A 20,374-nucleotide genomic window follows, 5' to 3' on the forward strand; every position below is an offset into this window, starting at 1 on the left:
TGATCAGGATCATGGCAATACAACTTTTGGGCTCGGTGGTATATGTGCTGCTGGTATATACCTACGTTGCTATACTGCTGTATGTTCTTTGGAGCTTATGCTCAAATCATTAATTGGTAGCAAAAGAAGATTGTGATTGATGTATAGGGTGAAGAGAACGGACCCTAGTCATCTTTTGATTATTGCGCTTTGTTAATGTGATTGCTCTTGTTTTATTGCTATCACTCATTCTTTGGATTGCTCAAATGTTTCAATTTGATAGAACGTAATTGGTACTTGACTCAATTCCTCCTAAGATCAACACTTTATTATTTGATATATAGGACCGATGCACTTGCCATAGTTGAGGATTAGTATTTCCTTAACATTTTTATACCCCTAACTATATTTACAATCTTTTATTCGTAAAATTTAATTAGTATTTAGTAGATTATTTCTAAAAGTTATGTGTATGTAAAATATAGTTAATTAATTGCAATGGTTGCCTTACATGACGGTGATACACTGTATCCATGCATCCTTAGGAGCTAGAATGCCAAAGAATCTTTGCGAAGTTGAGCTGCAATCGTATTGGTGGGTTTTACCCATGATTGTTGCTCCACATATTTCCTGCAGGCGAAACTCAAGATCATGTTTAGAACAATTTGTTTGGGGTAATGTATAAATATTAATTATTAATTTAACGCCAAAATGGATAAATTTAGTGTTATCATATATTGTGAGGAATAAAACTTAGTTTCACAATTTCATATTTACTATAAAAAAAAAAAGCTTAGTTTCATATGATTTTAAACTTCTATTGCGATTTTTCTTCGTGATACAAAAAAGTCCAGTCCACACAACCTGCATCTGTTGTACATGTACAAAAAAACAAATTATACCTAATTCTATATTAGAAAGCTGAATTCCATAAACAAAATGTACCTAAACATGCATCTGTAGTAATGGTGTACATTACATGACAGACACATTAGAGAAACAAGTAAATGAGCAATAAAAAACTAGAAGCATATGTGAGACTTGCTTCCAATCAGACCTGCATCATTTTTTATTAGAAATATAGTTAATTAGTTGGAGCCTATATAATTAAAGGCTAGAGTAGTGACTTTGTACACAACCCTTCTCATATCAATAAAATCCATTTTGAGTTCATCACACTTTTTCCTAATTCTTTCTTCTATCTTGGTCTGAATTAATCATGAATTCTAACAATTATAACAAGTAGATGACCAGCATAAAATCATCACTTCTGCATGAAAGCAACAGGCAAAACAATACTTGCATCATGAAAAATTAAGGTTTCTTCTCCTGAATAAAGTATTATCATACTTACTGATAATTGAGGCGCCTTTAAAAAAAAAAAAAACCCACTGATAATTGAGGCAATTGAGGCAGAGTTGTCTTCACATCAAGAAAAATTAAGGTTTCAGTAACCGAAGGTTGTAACATCTCATCATTTTTCGTAAAATAAATTAAAAATGATTTTATTTAAAAATAAATAAAATTTTAAGAAAATAACAAGATTTTTGTAATTAAATAAATAAGAAGAAATAGTTTTACTAATTAAAATAATTATTTTAAGGAAAATAAAATAAATGTATATTCTTAGAAAATAAAAATGATATTTTATCTATTCATTTGATAGGGAGTAAAATAGAGTTTCTTTTTATAAAATAATAAAATAAAGAAAAATAGAATAAATAATAGAATGAGAGTACCCTAATTATAAATAAAGACATATTATGTCAATTTTTATATTTATCATACGTCTTTATGTTCTCTCTTCTATCAAATTCATTCTCCCTTCCCCCTCTTCCAAAATTCTCTCTTTTTTCTATATAAACTCAAACCTATCTCAGTAAAATTACAATCTCAGACTTATTAACTGTTGGATCATTATGAAATTTGAACACTAGGTTTGGAACTCATACTTTCACATTATCACTGTTGGGATTTGTGAAATAATGTCTGTAGTGAGAAAAATGTCCCTTGCACGTAGCTCTTTTTTTTCCGCATACACCCAAAATCATCTCAGTAAAACTATGATCCCGGACTTGTTAATCGTTGAATCATCGTGAAATTTGAACAACAAGTTTGGAACTCATTTTCTCACAACCTCACATTTGAGATTTGTGAAATAATGTGTGTGGTGAGAGAAATATGCTTCGCACGGAGACAATAAAATGGAGACTTCAATCCTTTATTCTTTTCTCTAAAGCTTGGAAACCCTAGTAGAACAACCAGAGGAAAAGCTTGAGCAATCTTAGGGAACTTTTAGAGACACTGCTATCATTGTCGGACTACACACATGAGCCCGCTTAGGGGTAAGGGATGAGTTTATCGCAATTGGAGTTAGAATGAACATGTGTAGGGATCCTTAGAGAATCAAATTGAGATTTGTTTTGGGATGTTTACTATATTGTAATTCTGCCTTTATGACTATAATTATGAGATTATTATGTTTAATGGGCCAATTGATGTCTTGATGCGAATTGGTTGATAAAATTGAGTGCTCTTAGTGTTTTGTATTTTTAACATATGATTTTGATATGATTATGTGAAATTGTTTGAGGGGTTTAAATCATATGAGCATAACATGTTAATATTATTACTGTGTGACATATATATGATGTATGAGGCATGATAATGTGTTGTCTTGGGATCATGGGAGTATGATTAATTATGTGTAAGTGACAAGTTGAGTATGTGTTAAATTGTGAGATCGCACATGTATTGAGATGCTGTGTGCATTGAGTTGAAACATATGAACCGTACAATCACACGACTATAAGACCCTTCAAAGACGACGAATATTGTGATGGGATCCACTATGGGAACCCAATGAGTTTAGTTACTTTGAGGCACGACGAGTTCAAATTATTTTGAGAACAATTAAGGAGTCGTGTGTTTTGTACAGTTCATAGATATAGCCAGTGTGCTAAAATATTTTTTGGGTTGGACCTGAATCAGGAGAGAGAGGTCCCGACGGACTCTTTGGAGTCTAGGCCTTGGAGGTAAATACACTCGGTTTGAGCGTTTCTTTAAGTTTGTGCCGATTTCACATGGTTGGAACATTGTCGCGAAACAGCATAACCCTGACTAGTCTCCCTATGATTTTACCTAATGAGAGTAACCTGACTTACCAGCGTGTGATTTGTCTTGTAATGTACTCTTAGGCGCCAGACGAGGTTTTTCACTGACAAGGTACTACATTGCATATGAGATTGAGTCTTAGTATATTTGTTGCATAACGCTTGTATATTGATCGATATTGATTGGTTGAGCGATATTGTGTTTTGATCCTTGAGTATGTGGATGATGTGAAAATGTGTGAAACATGTAGTGTTGAGATATGATGTCATGTGATAAGTGGTGGAATGACGTGAGTTGTGTTTAAATAAGTTGTATTTTATTTATATGATATGCATATCTATGTTGTTCTATTTCTCTCTAGTAGTTAGGAGCGTGATAATTTACTCCCTGTGTGTTGTTTGTTTGTGTTCCGATCTTGTGATGATCTCGAACTTTGTGTTTGTGGGAGCAGATGGTTTGATGGATGGCTATGGAGAACCTCGTGCTAGAGGACGTTGAAACACAATGCTCGGATAAGATGTGACATTGAGACTTGGATTTCTGTATTATTTGCATAATATTTTGAATATGTTACTTTATGTTATTCGACTGCTTAACTTGTTTTCTTTTGTAAAAAAAAATAAAATTAGATGATCTTGTTTTGGGTCAGAAATATTTTCGTATCCTTATTTGATAAGTTTTTAATTTTGTGATTAATATAAATGTGAATATTTTACCCACGTGAACTTCTTTATATTTATTGAATATATTCATTTTAATTAATTTTGCATTTTTATATATGATATTATATAAATATACATAGGAGATGGTCTCACAAAGGTTCACTTTTGCATGTCTCTTTTTGCTATATTATTATTTTGATTCATGAATTTTTTAATTAATTACTATTAGATGGAAATATTATATTGGTGATGGAGCATTAATGATGGGATTTTAAACTTTTTAACATATCACTTCTTTCTTGTGTGCATTGCTCACCACACTTTGAATTCTCACTCCAGAACTTAGTTATCTAATTTCTTGGATATAATATTTCATTTTGTTTCATGTATGAAAGATTATTGATATATTCATGAATGTTTTTAATAAATTACTCTTAGACAGCAGCGGAGCTAGAGTATTTTTTGAGAGGGCCAAATATAAAATTAATTAAAATTGATCTTTAATTTTAAAATTATTATATTAAATTTAACTAACGATGAAAAGAATTATAATAATTGACAATATATCATAAAAATATTAATTATATAAATTAAACAAAAGACACAAGATTATTAGAATGTTTTGGTAGTAGAAAAGAGACTTAATTTTTAGAATTCAATTAAACTTAAACAGGTACTTAAGTTTAATTATAATTAAATTTTTAATCATATAAAATTTGATATACAATATTATATTGTTAATACATTATAGACTTAAATTTTAAGATTATATATAATGTATAATTTTTTTTTTCATTTAAAGTAACATTATATATTAATGTCTGTGTAGAATTTTTGGTGTGCATGACGCTCCGCCCCTGTTCTTAGATGGAAATAAAGGACTTGCCCCACATCTTTATCCTTTAGCCCCTTGTGCTCTGGGCCATTTTTATTGTGATCTCACATCACAAGGCTAAGGTGAAAAGTTGTGCATGTCCTTTTTTTTTGTTTGTTTATTAATAATTATGCATGTCTCTCTCCATTAAAAAAAAGGGGAAAGATTAGCTTCATCAAGAGCACAAGAAATTGCATATATAAATTTGGGCTTCCTTGACCAAGTAACATCTACAAGTTTGGGCTTCCTATCCATTATAAAATGGTTCAAAAGAAGGATTTGGAGGAAAAAAAAAGAAAAAAGAAAATATGAAAAAAAAAACAAAGGTTGTAGGAAAAAAAGAGGGTTAACAAATGTTACAAACATAATTTATGTACATGGCTCAAGGTTATTAGGTTTAAATTGGGGATTACACCTCAACATTTTGTAAGTATAATTAATGATTAATCTTTGGTGAAAAATTAATTTTATTAGTCACCTTTAATAAGATTTATTTTACTAATTATTTTTCTTTATAAAACTCGAATCTAATACTTACTTAAAGAGATTAATTTCACTCTCAATCAACCCAATAACTTGTTCATGCTCATAACTCTAACACATTCTCTAAATTCCTCTCATTTCTAATGTTTTAATCTCTTTTCTCTTGAAAAATCAGTTCTTAACCTTGTCCAAGCTACTACTAGATTATCTTATGTATTAGTTACTTAAATACTTTTTTATTTTTAGCATAATACTTTTCAAAATATACTATATTTAAATTATTTTTTCTTAACTAGATTTAAGTATCTGGCGTTTAGAATTAAAGTTATTAAATAGCATTAGTCATTTTTTTTCTTCATCGGCAATAATTTGCCTAACCTTCTCGAGGCGTGTTTCATCCTCTTAAATAAACGCCGAAAAACATTACTAAGGAAGGTAGTTACAACCTTACCAGATTTTTTTATATTTAAAACAAAGAAGAGTGGTGAGACTCACTAATATTGTCACCATAGTGTGTATATGTCCTGTCCAAGCAATAATTGTACGTGACAAACTACTTTCCGTTGAATAAAAATCAGAAATTATTCTACAAGAAGATATACAGTGTAATATTATTTTTCTCCAAAAATTTAGATTAGAAAATGACACGTTATTACAAGGTTAAGAAAGACTACTAATTTTAGAAAAAAAATATAATTATAATAGAATTTATATATCACCAATAATCCAACCTAAATCATAACTAATATGATCAGAAGACTCGATTAATAAATCTATCGAATTAATAACCTGTGTTGGCCAGTGTAATAAAAATATATACGCATAATTAATTTTCTATTGCAAAAATGCATTTGCTATGATTAATCATTGGTTATTAAAAACAAAAGAATAAATTCTAGATGCATCATGGTCCATGGTCACCCATTTTTTAATTACAATTTTGATCCTTTTATTTTGTTTAATATGCAATTTTATTATCTTCAATTTAAAAAAGATATTTCATCTCTATATTTTAGAAATAAAAAGATTAAAATTATCTTTATTTTATTTTAAAGTAGAGAGATAAAAATTAGGGATCGAATAAAATTGTATTTAAGTCAATTATTATTTGTTGCTGCACCAGTCCTTCCTTATAAATTTTCTTTCCATATAAGATTTTAATTTCGCGGTTGTATCCAATTTAATCTAGTATAATTAATGTTGTAAGCTTCAAGTTCAACATATATATAGTACTCCATGCCTATAGTCTCGATCTCTTCCTATTTTGTGTTATGAATACAGTAGAAGGAAAGTGAAAAATACTAAGACCTGCATGAAGAAGTCTATAATTAATGGTAGTTACATTTAATTTTCATGTGTGTGTAAAGTAAACTAAGCTAAAGCACACTATTGATTAATCAGTTCCAATTTATGCCATGAAGATGAAATTGTTGCCTCGGCGCACCATCATCCTCAACGGACCCATGAATCGCGTTTGGCTGAAAAGTTGCGTTCTGAGGAAACTGGCTTAGCAGGGAAATAAAGGAATCATTATTGTCCTCAGCATTGCTGCATCCACAATTAAGATCACCATGAAATCGCTTGCACGAAGAAGAAGACCCCGGAGACCCTGTCTCGTTCCAAAGTTGTGATGTGATCAGTGCACGTTTGATAGGAAAGTTGCTAGCATTATTGTTGTTGTTATTATTATTATCACCCTTTGAGTTTGGAGAGAAAATGTGAGAATCAGAACCATTTTGCATGCTTTGATCCACGGCCAAGACTCCCTCGAAGAAGTTGTCATCATTTTCAAGTCCTAGTGGACCATAACTCGTGCTCCTCGAGGGAGGTTTAGGGTTTTGCATTTTGTTGTTAGCCATTGACAACGTTGACATCGTTGGTAGCATGTTGTCCATTGAAAGCTCCTCTTCATGCTCCATCATGGGTGGCCTTGGTAGGGTGGTGTTGTTGCTTTTCTTGTATATTCGGCACAAAACCCAATCGTCCAGCTACAAAACCATAAAAAAATAAACTCATTTTAAAAAAATGAAACATTATTATTATATATATACATGGCATTAGGAAAAAAAAATTATGTAATGTACCCTCAGGGAATTTTTCTTGTTATGAGGAACCAGAGGAGGCGGTTTTGAGCTTGAATTAAAGGAATCATCAACAAGCCTATACTCATGCATGATCCAATTGGTTTTAACCCCTTTTGGAGGCTTTCCACCATAAAAAACAAGTGCTTTCTTAACTCCAACTTTGTGGTGCCCATATGTTGTTAATATAGGCTTGTCAGTTCCAGTGGCCTTCCAATACCCAGAAGTAGCAGCTCTATTGGGCCTAGCCCCATTTGGGTATTTTCTATCCCTTGGGCTGAAAAAGTACCACTCTTGCTCACCAAAAGTTGCTTTACCTACGAAACCCAAAAAAAGAAAATGGGAAAAAACATTACAATCAAAACAAATTCACAAATGTGTATTTGGTTTCACCGTGAATTTTCTAGTATCACGTTGAAACAGTAGTTAACATGATTTTAAAAAAATCACATGTTTAATTTCAAGTTAGAAATTTATTATGGGGTCCATAATTATTTGAGTTAAAATAAAATAACTTTAGATAATTTTTATACTAGATAAAAAATTTTAACTAAATTTTACTACTAATAAATTTTTATAATAAAAAATTCTTAACATTACAACACTTTAAAATTAATTTTAATCAAATCAATTCTGTGATCACCGGTAAAAAAAAACATCCTAAGCAACCTAAACAACAGTGAATTTGAAAAAAGGTTTAAAAAAAGAAAAATCCGTGATAATGATTTCAGTGACATCAAGGATTTTAGAATGATCACAACTTAATAAACTCCATCATTAATTTACATTTGTTTGTAATTTTTCACGGTATCAAAAGAACATAATTGTGATAGCTACCACAATTTAAAACCTTGATATTTGAAAAATGGATGGAAAGATAAAATGGGGTGTGATAAAGTAGAGCATACTTGGGAGCTCCCAAGGGTCGAACTTGTAGAGATCAACATCGGCGATGATGGCGACGGGAAGGGGTGCAGAAGCAGCTTTTCTCTTGAGGTAGTGAACCACGAGCTCTTCATCGGTGGGGTGGAACCGAAACCCTGGAGGAAGGTGTGGGTGCTGAGACCCCGATGATGAATCTCTGCTATCCATGAACAACACCACTTTGTGCTCAATTTTCTATGTACGTCTCGTGCATCATTTTAGTACAAACTATTTTTCATTTGAGCCTTTTCTTACTTTATCTTCTGCTTTTTGCTTTCCTTTGCTCTTCTTTCGCACGTTTTCGTGATATTTGGAAAAAAAGTAGCGGTCAGATAATATGGGACTTTGGATTTCTGGGATCAATGTATGTGTACCTATGTGTATGCAACTATGTAATATGCATGATGATTTAAGAGAAAGGTACCTAATGGATGAGGATGGTTTTTGCGACACATGGGGTGGGGACCACACAACGATATTGAGGATGATGAGGCTGGTTTTGTGGGAATGAATAAAGGTTGGGGAGTTTAGAAATGAAACGCTTTTGATGTCATGCTTTTCTTATGCAAATAAGCAACCCTCTCACACAAGCCCCACATTCAGTTCAGTTTCACAGGTAGGAAGATAGAGATAGATAGAGAGGGTTGATGGGCACGTGAACATGTGCTCTCCCTCTTTTATGATCGCATATTGTTGTATTTGCTTATTATTTGTCATTGTCTTCTTTATAATTTCTTCTTGTGATCTTGGTTGTCATGGGTTTTAATGTGTAACGGATGGTAGATGGTGTAGGTTTGTTAAATTTTGACAAAGTTTTGTTGTTCTATAATGATTTTATTCAATTTGAGAAAATTCTCTCAAATTGAATTTTATTTTTTGTTGTCATCTGAAATCATTATGTGTTCATAATTCTTATGAATATTTATATAATACATGTTTATGTTTTTTATTTATAGGAAAGAGTTTATAACGTTTAATTATATGCTATATGTGAATTAACGGGAACAATCTTAAATTACTTAATAATTTTTTTAATGATAAATATATATGATTTATAAAAAAATTAAAAAAACATGAATCAACCTAGTTTTAGCCTCTTTTTTTTTTAAATGCCTTTTCTTGGACGTTAAGGTAAATTTGCTGCTTGAGAATAAAAGAGATATTGATGCATGTACATGAGCTAAAATCCAGAGAAACTTGATACATCAATAATGTCTTCTACATTATTTCTGAGTATATGTAATAAATGGCAAATCATTTTGGAGAACACTTAAGGAGAATAATTCTAATAAAGGCTGGTAACTATCTTAATTATTTGATACAAGTCACATAAGAGTAATCCATCTTTTAGGATATGGCAGTGACGACATAGAACCAATTACCCTTTTTTGTGATTAGAATTCTTTTTAGAATAAAGTGCAAATGACTTAACCAAAATATGGAAATAAAATGATGAGGATTTATAATTATACCATCCTCCCGCGTTGATAAAACGTAACAACTATCAAAGCATCTTTATTTCTGGCAACCATGGCATTCAAAACTCTCTAAGAGGACGGAGATGATGCTATTGGAACCTGATCCAGTTGTTATGATTGTGAAAGCTTGACTTAACGCACGAATCCATGTGCCTTAGATGAAAATAAGACACATAAAACTCAAAGTTTGTTATTGTTATATTTAGCACTGATCTCATAATACGTTTCAGCAGACCTAACTAGCCACAAACAATTTTGCTAAGAAAGGGAAGGAATAAATAAAATAAAAAAGCTTTTTTGGCACATAAAAAAATTGTATAACTAGTTTGTGTTCTTTGAGAAAAAGAAATTATAAAACAGACAATGTAAATCTCTATATGTTCGAACCACCAAACACGTTCAACTTGTGTAAAATTATTCTAATTTAATGATAAATCTCTTAGGAAGGAAAGGAATAAATAAAAAAGAAGCTTTTTTGGTACATAAAGAAATTGTATATAACTAGTTTGTGTTCCGTGGGCAAAAAGAAATTATAAAACAGACAATGTAAATCTATATGTTCAACATCAAACCCATTCAATTTGTATAAGATTGTTTTAATGAGAAATCTTGAGTATAAATTCTAGATATGTAACTATTAATAAGACATTTTGATGCCAATAATTAAAAAATTCAAACAGTACAACTTCTAGGTTATTTATACAAATGATACAACTTAGATCATGGTAAGAAATTGACCTCAACCTTAATTTCTCACATCAACTCAAATTTTAAAACCAAACATTTATCTTCTCACAATATTATGCTAATTAATAATCGATTATCATAAAGGTAATTTATGTAATATGAAACTCAAAAATGTGTCACTACATAAACTAGCATATTGAAGAGACTAAATTGAAGATAAAATGCCACTAAAAAGATATTTCTTTTCATTAATGCCTTTACACATCAAAAACCTTACATTAAACAATTATTCCAATGAATAACAACATACAACTATACAAGTGTTATCATTTGAATTAATAGGACCAAGGCCAAGACTTTGGCATTCTAAACACTTGTACACCTTTCTCTAACAATGGAATGTCTATAAGCCAATTTCTTCCTCGGTAATTTCTTAAAATTCGTAGACAAAAAAGATTATTTGCATGTGACAGATAAATACACGAGGGTGTTCATGGCTTATTGGAGAGATGGGATGAGGAGGGGAGGCTCGAGATGCCCGGTGGGGAGAATCAAACTGGAATGGAAGGGATGATCAGAATCTATCAGAGGCGACGGAGACCTTTCTGGGATGAAAATGGGAACCTGACCTCCTACTTTACCAATTTTTCAGAGGAGTTTGGAAAATCTTCATCAGGTGGGGGAGAGTATGGGAGATTTTCATTGCCCCAAGAAGGAATAAGGGGGGACAAAAATATGGGTTTGTGAGATTCCTTGACATTAAGGAACCAAAATAACTGGAACGGAATTTAGATCAACTACACATGGGAGGCATAAAACTTCATGTCAACCTACCTAAGTTAAAAAAAATATGCAACAAAGGGTGTAGGAGAGACGAGTAGGAAACAAGATAATGTAGATGGAAGTATCCAACTCCATTTGCAAATGGAAATTACTTTCTGAGTCCTTGAGCTAGTTCTGATTCCAAACAATAAAGATCATTGAAAATAAGCTTCTAAAAATCTAGATGAGGAGCTTTCTAATTAAGCAAAGAAGCAACAGTTGTGTTGTACGTACTGATTCACAATGATAATTAAATCATCTAAGACAGAACCTTTGTAGTTTGTTCTTTGTACTGTTCTGTTACATACAGATAATACAATAAAGGAAAAATACTTTTATGATTAACAACAGAATAATCCTTACTGACCAATATTCCCCTTTTAAACGAAAATTTTGACATCTACAGTAGAAGGGCTCTACTTAAATTTAGTGCCAATCATAAGGGCAAAATAGGCAATAAGTCCGTAGCCTACAAGCATTGCCACCAAAACTGCAACAGAGAAACCTTGCTTTTCAATGCCTACGTGCTTAATTGTAGGATAGTTCAAAACTAAGGAAGTGACATTTGGACCACAATGGTAACTGTCATAATCGTTAAACTGTGATCCTAGCAAGAGCTTATAGGAATAATAGCCATGAGATAGGTACTTTATTCAGGACACAAATGCTGGTGTATTTCGAACAAAGTAGCCATTAACTAGAAGAAATAATGTCATGACCACAGTTCCAACTGTAACAGCTGTTGGACAATGGAAAACAGAAGCATATGTTGTTGCTGCCTTTTGTCGTCCCAAATCAGAGGTTTTAAAACATATTTTCTTTAAATGCTCTTTATTAGTTATCAAATCATATTTTTGTAACATCCACTATAATAACATTTTTTGAACGGGTCAATTAGTGGTGAGGCTAATATTGAGAAAGTGACGGAGCTGTTATAGAAAAATAAGGGGAACCGTTTTTACAACACTGATATTCTATTTAAAAAGGCTTCATAGAAAACCTTTCTCTTTTTTTATGTTTTTCTATTTATTTTTTCTGTTTTTCACAACTCATTAATCCGGGTAATTCTTCTGTGGTTTCCATAGCATTAACCTTAGGGAGCAGTTGGCAATTTGAATTGCACAGAGGTCTAGCCGGATTTTGCTTTCAGGACAATGGTTTCCACTGTACGACAAATTTTCAATTAGTTCTCTTCTCTTCTGTAATGTGTTTTTCTCTATTTTTTCTTACAACAGCCACTTTTTGATTATTTATCAGCAATGCTCCAATAGCAAGGCCAAAGCCTTGTGATACCAAAGCATAGAGAAGAGCAACAGCTAGAGTTTGAAAGAAAATTGAAGCATTCACTTTTAGCCCTCCCATCCAACAAGTAATGGTGACAAAAAGGGTTGGCAAGACTAGCTGCAATGGAAGATCATCAATATTACTTGCTATGAAGTAACACGAGAGTCTATACATGTAAGGACCTTTCCTTTATTATCATTTGGCGATCACGAGGAAAGGTAAAGATAGACTGGACCATAGGGAAGAATCCACAAAATTGTGTCTAGTAGAAAAGTAGTGCTACCTACGCAGCAGAAGAAACAATAATCAGAAAATGTATTGGGTTTTATTATGACAAAGTACTAACTATATCATATAAATACCCGGTCATGCATTTGATCAGCTCCAGACTGCCACCAGGGAAAGCCTGCAAAGAATGATAAGACCAAAACATGACAGATTTTGTGGGGTGAAAATTGCTCATACTTTCTTTCCTTGAAACCCCTTCTTAGTAATATAGTAAACTGCTGCCTCCAAGTTGTGCAACGTTGACCAAATATCTCATCTTCTGAATTGTGATGGAATGAATCCCTGGAAATTTGAAGTTCCATCTTCACTTGGCATGCAAGGTTACTCTCAAAAGCAGATAATAACACCTGTTTTGTAGCATTTGTATCCTCTTCCAAATTTTCAGAATAAATACCTAAAAATGTTGTAATGTGATTTCTAAATTAATGAATAGACTAATGATAGTGGAAATCTAAAAGAGAAGCAAGGAACAAATCTTCTAACTGGTGCATTAGCTTAGAACGATGCAAAAACTATTTCAACAAAAGTAAAAACATGTCATTTTAACTTTGCTTTAACTCTTTTTCTCTCTCAAAGATAACAACTATATGCAGAAGTCTTGAACCAGCATGACTTGAAAGGCTTCAGTTCTAAAAAATAGATCATACTTACTTTCATATTATTTTATTCCAAAATTGGTTCTTAAATGCTCTCATTGATATGGATATACATGATTATGATGTTGCAGTGGCATGAAATATTTGAATGTAAAGAGTGAGTCGCCCTAGTCTTAATGTAACCAAGCAGGATGCTATTCCTAGGCATGTTTGAAAGGTTAATGTTTGCGAATCTGCGTACCATTTGCAAGATCAAGTAAGAAATCAGTTGGATCCGTAGCTACAGATGGAGCATAACCGATGCTGGAGAAGTAATTCATAACATTTTCTCCCTTCCCAAAGTACAGGCTTCTACCATCTGATAACAGTAAAATCTTCTGGAACATGTAAAAAAGTTTGCTGGAAGGCTGGTAGATAGTCATTATGATAGTCCTTCCATCTTTAGCTAACTCACACAGAGTTAGCACAATTCTTCCAGCAGTAGTTGAGTCAAGACCTGAAGTAGGCTCATCAACAAGCAAGAGACTTGGATTAGTTAAAAGAAGTTGTCCTATGCTGACTCTTTCCATTCTCCACCTGAAACTCCCCTTAGAAGTGGCCCTCCCATTATAGTATCCTTACAATGAGGCAGGTCAAGTTCATTCATAATTGCCTGAGCTTTTAAGAATTTGTCTTCTTTAGAGATGCCATATGGCAAGCGAAGAAGAGCCGAAAAGACTAGTGTCTCACTGATTGATAGGTGAGGATAGAAGACATCTTGTTGAGCAACAAATCCCAAGTTTTGCTTCACTGGTTTTGAGAGGGGTTTGCCATTGTAGGTTATGCTTCCTCTAGTGATACCGTGATTTAGCCAGCCTCCCAATGCAGCTAACAGAGTTGTTTTACCACAACCAAAAGTGCCTAAAATGACTAACAATTCACCTGGAAAAATAACACCACTGATCCCTTTCAAGATCAGTGTCTCCTCAGAACTAACCTCCTTGTAGCATAACAAGCCTTTCCATTTGCTACTTTTTATTTTATGCGCAACATCTTCAAACTGAAATAAAGACCAGTGGAGTATGTGTTTTACTATAAAGAAACATTTGTTTCTTATGTTCATCATTAGGTTGATTATCAAAAAGGATAATTGCTGCATAAACCAATACCATCCAAATGAAGTACACGAGAACATGCTTAATTCAACAAAAAAAACTGCCTATGCAAGAAATCAGACAAAGAAGAGACCCCATACTGCAATTAGACCCATATTGTTTATCATACAGATTAAGTATTTGGATCAACTTCATGGTAGCAAACTTTCCGCACCGAATTTCAATATCAAGTAAAAGATTTAAATTATGCGATTTTGCCCTTTGGAATTAGGGGGTGTAGGAAGTCAACAACCGACAAATAAAATTAACCTATGAACCAATCAGAAATCACCGTAAAAATCACCATTTCTGACTAGATGATAGTATAAAAATTCTTTAAACTATCCGTGCATAGAGTATATAGTTGGAAATATATTCGTGAATTATAGAGTTTGAACTCTGAACAAAAGAAAATTTTCATACCAATCATTAGGATCGAACAGTAAAAATTCATCTTAAAAAAATTTCACAACATGTGCTAGTTACAATTTATTAACAACTCCTAAGACATGAAACAACTATCAAAAACTTGGATGATCTAGGCATTATCATATAAGAAAAACTTGGATCATGATTCCTCATAGGTAAAGACAGGACCTGAACTTGCCTCATTATCATATAAGAAAAACTTGGATCATGATTCTGATATCTATGTTCTACTGAGCTAGGCATTATCCCGATGCATGATCAAGATAAGTAACTCATAATATGATTAAGAGCATTAAGGGGAGAGTATTTGTACAAAATTTAAAACTTCTAGTGGAATGATGATGTGATAAGTTAAAGAAATGTCATGTTATTACTTAATGAATCCTGGATATTAAAATTAAACAAAAATATTTAAAGGAGTAAAATCATAAAAGGCAAAGTTTAGGAAGTAAAATTAAAATGGGATAGATTAAATGTATGAAAAATATATTCATAAATTGTTAATCAGATTGTTGTCAAACAATTACACCTCAAAGACTTAAAATTGAATGCACCATAATAAGGAAACTAGGAAAATAATTTAAAAGGGAAAAACTAGGAAACTAACTAGCAAAATAGAGTTAAAACAAAAACTAAGAAACTAAGATGTTCCATCGACAATTTATTCAACTTATCAATATTATTCAACATCGTTATTGGAACTCTCAATTCCACCGGCAATTTGTGTGGTGAAAATCCAAAGCTGTCTGTAATTGCATTCAAAGTTTTTGAACAAAAATTTCTAATTCTCCTCATAGTTTTTATTTTTTAATGTTCATATTTTGACTTGTATCAGGTCATATTATTGTTATTTTTCCACATGTATATTACCTATATTTTTCATATATGATATCTTTTTTTATTTGATCTTGTCTTTTGTTGAGGAATATATTTTTCTCAGGAATGCAAATATGTTTATATATAGCCTGACTATTTGAGTTCTACAAGTAATTATGAGACAACGAATATGGTACACCTAGAACTAACTAATGCTTATTCAAATTGTTAATTTTTTTATGGTGATATATTATCATTTATATGTTTTTTTAGGGTAAAATATATTTTTGGTTTATGTATTTTTGATAAAATTTAGTTATAATTCTTGTAGTTTCATATTGATTAATTTTGTTCATATACTTTAAGAAATAGGTGGATGTGCTCCTATCTTGAGTAAATTCCGTCAATGCGCAAGAACTAAATCTCCCTATATTTTAAAGTATACGAAATTGATTGATTTGAAACTATAAAGATAAAATTAAATTTAAGTGAAAGTATATGAACCATATTTACATAATCTTCTTTTTATTACTTGAAAGTGAAGATTACAAGGGTAAACTGTTCTTGACAACATAAACATGTTGATTAAGTTTGACTACATTTTACTCGACTTCAATAAAATTGTCCTTAATGAAAGATGTTCTTGTTCTTTAAAAACTAAAAAAAAAATATCTCTGTTAAAAAATTCATATAAGCTCCATTTTTTATTTTGTAGGAATATGCTTTATTGATATCCATTTAAGTGGATATTTCTTTTGTAATTTTTCAGATAGTTACGAGTCTTTGAGTGTATAATATATGCCGGTATGCTACTTTTAGATGGATATGGCTAAATTTTGGGGTCAGGTTAATTTTAGGCTTAAATAAGATTTTGGTCTATGTAGTTTCACATTTTTTTTGTCCTTGTAATTTATTTTTTAAAATAGTCTTAATAAGTTTCAAACTTTTATTTGTAGCCTCTGTTGTTAAAATTTGTTAGGATACAGCTGGTCAAAACATGTTACGTCAAGAAAATGTCACATGATTAAGGTCATGTGAATAATAATATCACATAAGAGATGTCAGTTATCATTTAATTTATAATAGAAGGACTAGAAAAAGAATTTATAAAGATTAAAATAATTTTATTAATAGTTAATATCACGAGAACCAAATGATCATTGAAAGTAAAATAATATGAAGTAAATAAGTTATATTTTATTAATGATTTTATTAAGTAGGGATAAATCGTTTAAAATTTGATTAAATTTTGAAACAGCATACATAAGCTTTCTTTTTCTTATATACTTGAGTTTGAAAGGAGTACTTTCTAATACATTATTTGTTATAGACTAAAATTTATTAAAAAAATATCAAATTTTGTGTATTCCACTTATTTAATGAGTTTTAAACTCATAATTATGTAAATTTTAATCAATATACAATACAAAATGTATTACAAAAGTGTGTTATTAGTAGTAATTCTTAAATTATATATCATTTATTATAAAAATCTATACTAATAAAATATACTTCACTGACAAACTTAGATATTGTTACTAAAATTCATAGCAACATAAATAAAATTATCATATAACAAATAACAAATTATAAACAATAGAAATAAATGTATATAAAAAATAGAATTATATGAATATAACTATAAATTAAACTTTTCCGTTAGAAGATTTATTCTATTTTAGAGTCACCTGCGAGATTCAAAGGTCAATATGAGAATATGGACTGACCCCAAACTAAGAGAGAGAAGAACAGAGAAATTTTCTTTCCTTTTTCTTGGGTTAGGGGGAATGTGAACATGAACTCTTGCTCAAGGGGACATAAAGAAACAATACACTTTTAAACGAGAATGAAATGTCCGCCACTAACATATGTAATTAGTAATTTACTAACAACCGTAGTGTTATTCACATTTCCCAGAAAACAATGACCCACAAATTGAAGAGGATGCATAGAATTCAATTCAAAAGCCAAATATTATTGAAACTGATTCAATTCCAGCTGTAGAATTTGTAATTGTAATACAATAAATTTGAGTCTAACTCAACCCTAAAAGTTAATTTAAAGGATGAGGGTTGTCTTTACCTTATATATTATATCTAGACATTATCTCTAGTCAACATCGAATTTGGGGGGCTTGGTTTTTTTTTTTTCCAATTGTAATAATAATAAAAAAAATTCAAGCACTTGTAAAAGTTCTAATGTGCAAACAAGTCGGGTTCGAAGGGAAGAAAACAAAAACAGAGATAGGAAGAAGTATTCCTCAAAATAACACGTGATGCTAACGTCTAACGTAGCCGTGCATCTTACACGTCAAAAGTATTTTGTCCTTTTCTTTTGACTGTAATATTTTATCATTTTCATTTTTTATTAAACTTTTCATAATATTGATTAGATTTAAATATATTTGTGATTTTTAATAATATTTTTTTTTATTTTCTGATAAAAAGAAGTTATATTTGATTCTAATATTTGAAAACTTTTATGTTTATTTCCTATCGTTATTGTTAGTAACAATGTGTAAGTGTTAAGTGTTCGTTAATGTACGTGACATGTCAGCTAGCTACTCACGTATGGTGTTACCTCATAAAAATGCTAGCACGTTAATACAAAAAAATGAAAACAACATAGTGTGAGGGAAGTTAAAAAAACATTATCGTACAACACATGACATCGACAACAAGAATCTTCTTCCCTGAGGTTTCTGATGCAGCAACAACCGAGCATAGAAGCCAGAAGTTCTGGGTGGCGGCAACCAATGGCGATGGATATGGTTTTGTAGCACATCGAAACTCGCGAGTTTGAAGAACATGCATGAACCTCGCCATCAACTCGATTCACACGTGCGTCAAGCTAATGGAGGTCTGCACACGCGTGATCGACATGAAGCTCACCCTACATCCATTCAGAATCCAATCACCCCACCACCGCACTTTCCCTCCGCAAGCACCGCCACTGCCATCTGTTACTATCGATAGAAATGCTTTAATTCTTATATTTTTTTAATTCTGTAAATATACTTTTTAATTTACATGATATTCTTTTTAATTTAATGGTTTAATTAATAAAAAAAATTATATATATAAAAATAGTTATATAACTTTGTGCGTGTGTTTTAAAAAACCATCTAACTAATAGATAGAAAACAATGAATATGATAGATAATAATCTAAAGAAATAAAAAATAGTGATAAAATTTGAAAATATATAATGACTATTAAATGATGAAAGAGATATAAGATTTACTTGATAAAATGTCAAAAGACATATAAGATTTATTTTATGGTAAAATATAAGAAGTAATTGATATTATATTTTCGAGATCATAATTTCTTGTTTCAAAAGGTGAATTTATCAAACTTGATTAATCATCAACAAGTAATCCAAATATGAATGGATTTGATTAGAAAATGCTAAAATAGTACTTTAAGATCCATTAGGTGTCTAATGTCTCTTATTTTTTCTTGACATTTATTATTTTAGCACAAATCTTTTTAGTTCTTAAAAAGAAACAATTTGAGAAGACTCGATTCTCTGAAATCATTTCTAGTCCCGCATATTTATTAATATATTAAACTCATAAAAATAAGTAAATTTTTTTGTTGATAATTTATGTAATTGTATTCGGTATAAATCTTCTCATTAATAAAAATTAATAAATTAGTAATTAATACTTATCGATATTTCGAATACCCAACATCTGAATGTTATTGATATGACCTAAAGCTGGTTGACTTATAAGTTATAAGACATTGGTAGTTTTTTGTTGCCCGTAGAAAATATAAAGGAGATGCACTATGCAAAAATTACAATAAAGTACCGCGTGCTTTAGCGCGGAATCGTCCATAAATAGGCTTGTAATAAATCGCGGTCTAACGAAACATTCATCTCACGTGTTAATCATATCTCTTCTTAGTAATAGTAATAGCAAATAAGGATTAAAGCTATTTTTTTAGGAAAGATTAAATCTAATTGGATTATCACCAACTGATGCGGATCTGTTTCACATTAATTATTGATTTCGAATATGCAGTGACTTAAGTATTTAAAGGAAAAAAATATTATTTATAATAATTTTATTTAAGTCAAGTAAGATTATCTTTAATTGAAAATACTTACGATTTATAAAAAAAAGTATGTTTGAATTTTTATGGGGATCAAAAATATGTTAAAAAGTAAAATTAATTTAAAATCATATTTGATTATCCTCTAATGTATATTTGATACTAATAATTTGTTTGAAAATTTAGTTTTAGGATTAGTTTGATTATGTGGAAGAAAAAAATAAAAAATAAAAATAATATTTGAAGTAAAATAGAGAGAAAGATGTGTCGAACTCATGTTATTTTTTTGAAAATTTCTTCTTAAATAATAATTTCTTATCTTCAACCAAACAAGTACTTAAAGAAGCAACACCGAACAGTTTTGCAAATTTTAATCCAAATATAAAAAAAAACCTAGTTAAATTATAAGCACTTTTTTTCCCGTGAATTATAAGAAAGTTGATAGTATTTATATGTAATATATACTATCAATTAAAACTTAAAAATATAAACTAAGACATTTAAGAAAATTTAATATTACAAAAATACGCACAATAAAGTTAAATAATATAGGAAATTAAGATTTCTAGAAAAATATATTTAAATGCAAGAGATTCTACAACTCTCCGATTTGAGATAAATAGAAATATTATAAATAATTACTAATTTAAGAGTTTTAAAAAA

At 30.8% G+C, this 20,374-nt stretch overlaps 2 protein-coding genes and 1 long non-coding RNA gene across 3 annotated transcripts; 1 reads left to right on the top strand and 2 right to left on the bottom strand.

Moving 5' to 3' along the window:
- Positions 1-6,421: 6,421 nt before the first annotated feature.
- On the bottom strand, positions 6,422-8,446 carry NAC165 (NAC domain-containing protein 165). Its single transcript, XM_003528390.5, has 3 exons — positions 8,102-8,446; positions 7,197-7,510; positions 6,422-7,100 (listed from the first exon to the last, which is right to left on the bottom strand). The coding sequence occupies exons 1-3, from the start codon at positions 8,283-8,285 to the stop codon at positions 6,510-6,512; spliced, it is 1,089 nt and encodes a 362-aa protein (XP_003528438.1). The 5' UTR covers positions 8,286-8,446; the 3' UTR covers positions 6,422-6,509.
- On the top strand, positions 7,995-8,989 carry LOC121175163 (uncharacterized). The gene is made up of 2 exons (XR_005892351.1): positions 7,995-8,316; positions 8,440-8,989. It is a non-coding gene; the product is annotated as an uncharacterized lncRNA (long non-coding RNA).
- Positions 8,990-11,520: 2,531 nt separating this feature from the next.
- On the bottom strand, positions 11,521-13,694 carry LOC121175201 (ABC transporter G family member 14-like). The gene is made up of 4 exons (XM_041017536.1): positions 13,514-13,694; positions 12,751-12,794; positions 12,335-12,505; positions 11,521-11,721 (listed from the first exon to the last, which is right to left on the bottom strand). The coding sequence occupies exons 1-4, from the start codon at positions 13,692-13,694 to the stop codon at positions 11,521-11,523; spliced, it is 597 nt and encodes a 198-aa protein (XP_040873470.1).
- Between the last annotated feature and the right edge of the window lie 6,680 nt (positions 13,695-20,374).

The sequence above is a fragment of the Glycine max genome, chromosome 7 (assembly GCF_000004515.6).
Source record: "Glycine max cultivar Williams 82 chromosome 7, Glycine_max_v4.0, whole genome shotgun sequence".
In the NCBI taxonomy this organism is placed as follows: Eukaryota; Viridiplantae; Streptophyta; class Magnoliopsida; order Fabales; family Fabaceae; genus Glycine; species Glycine max.

Excerpts from the sequence above, each read along its gene's own strand:
- NAC165 (XM_003528390.5), bottom strand. The coding sequence starts at position 8,285 with ATGGATAGCAGAGATTCATCATCGGGGTCTCAGCACCCACACCTTCCT. Across the intron at positions 7,511-8,101 it reads CGACCCTTGGGAGCTCCCAA|GTAAAGCAACTTTTGGTGAG; the intron begins GTATGCTCTACT and ends TGGGTTTCGTAG. Across the intron at positions 7,101-7,196 it reads ACAAGAAAAATTCCCTGAGG|CTGGACGATTGGGTTTTGTG; the intron begins GTACATTACATA and ends ATGGTTTTGTAG.
- LOC121175201 (XM_041017536.1), bottom strand. The coding sequence starts at position 13,694 with ATGACTATCTACCAGCCTTCCAGCAAACTTTTTTACATGTTCCAGAAG. Across the intron at positions 12,795-13,513 it reads CTTACTTGATCTTGCAAATG|GCTTTCCCTGGTGGCAGTCT; the intron begins GTACGCAGATTC and ends CATTCTTTGCAG. Across the intron at positions 11,722-12,334 it reads ATAATCAAAAAGTGGCTGTT|CTCTTGCTAGGATCACAGTT; the intron begins GTAAGAAAAAAT and ends TATTCCTATAAG.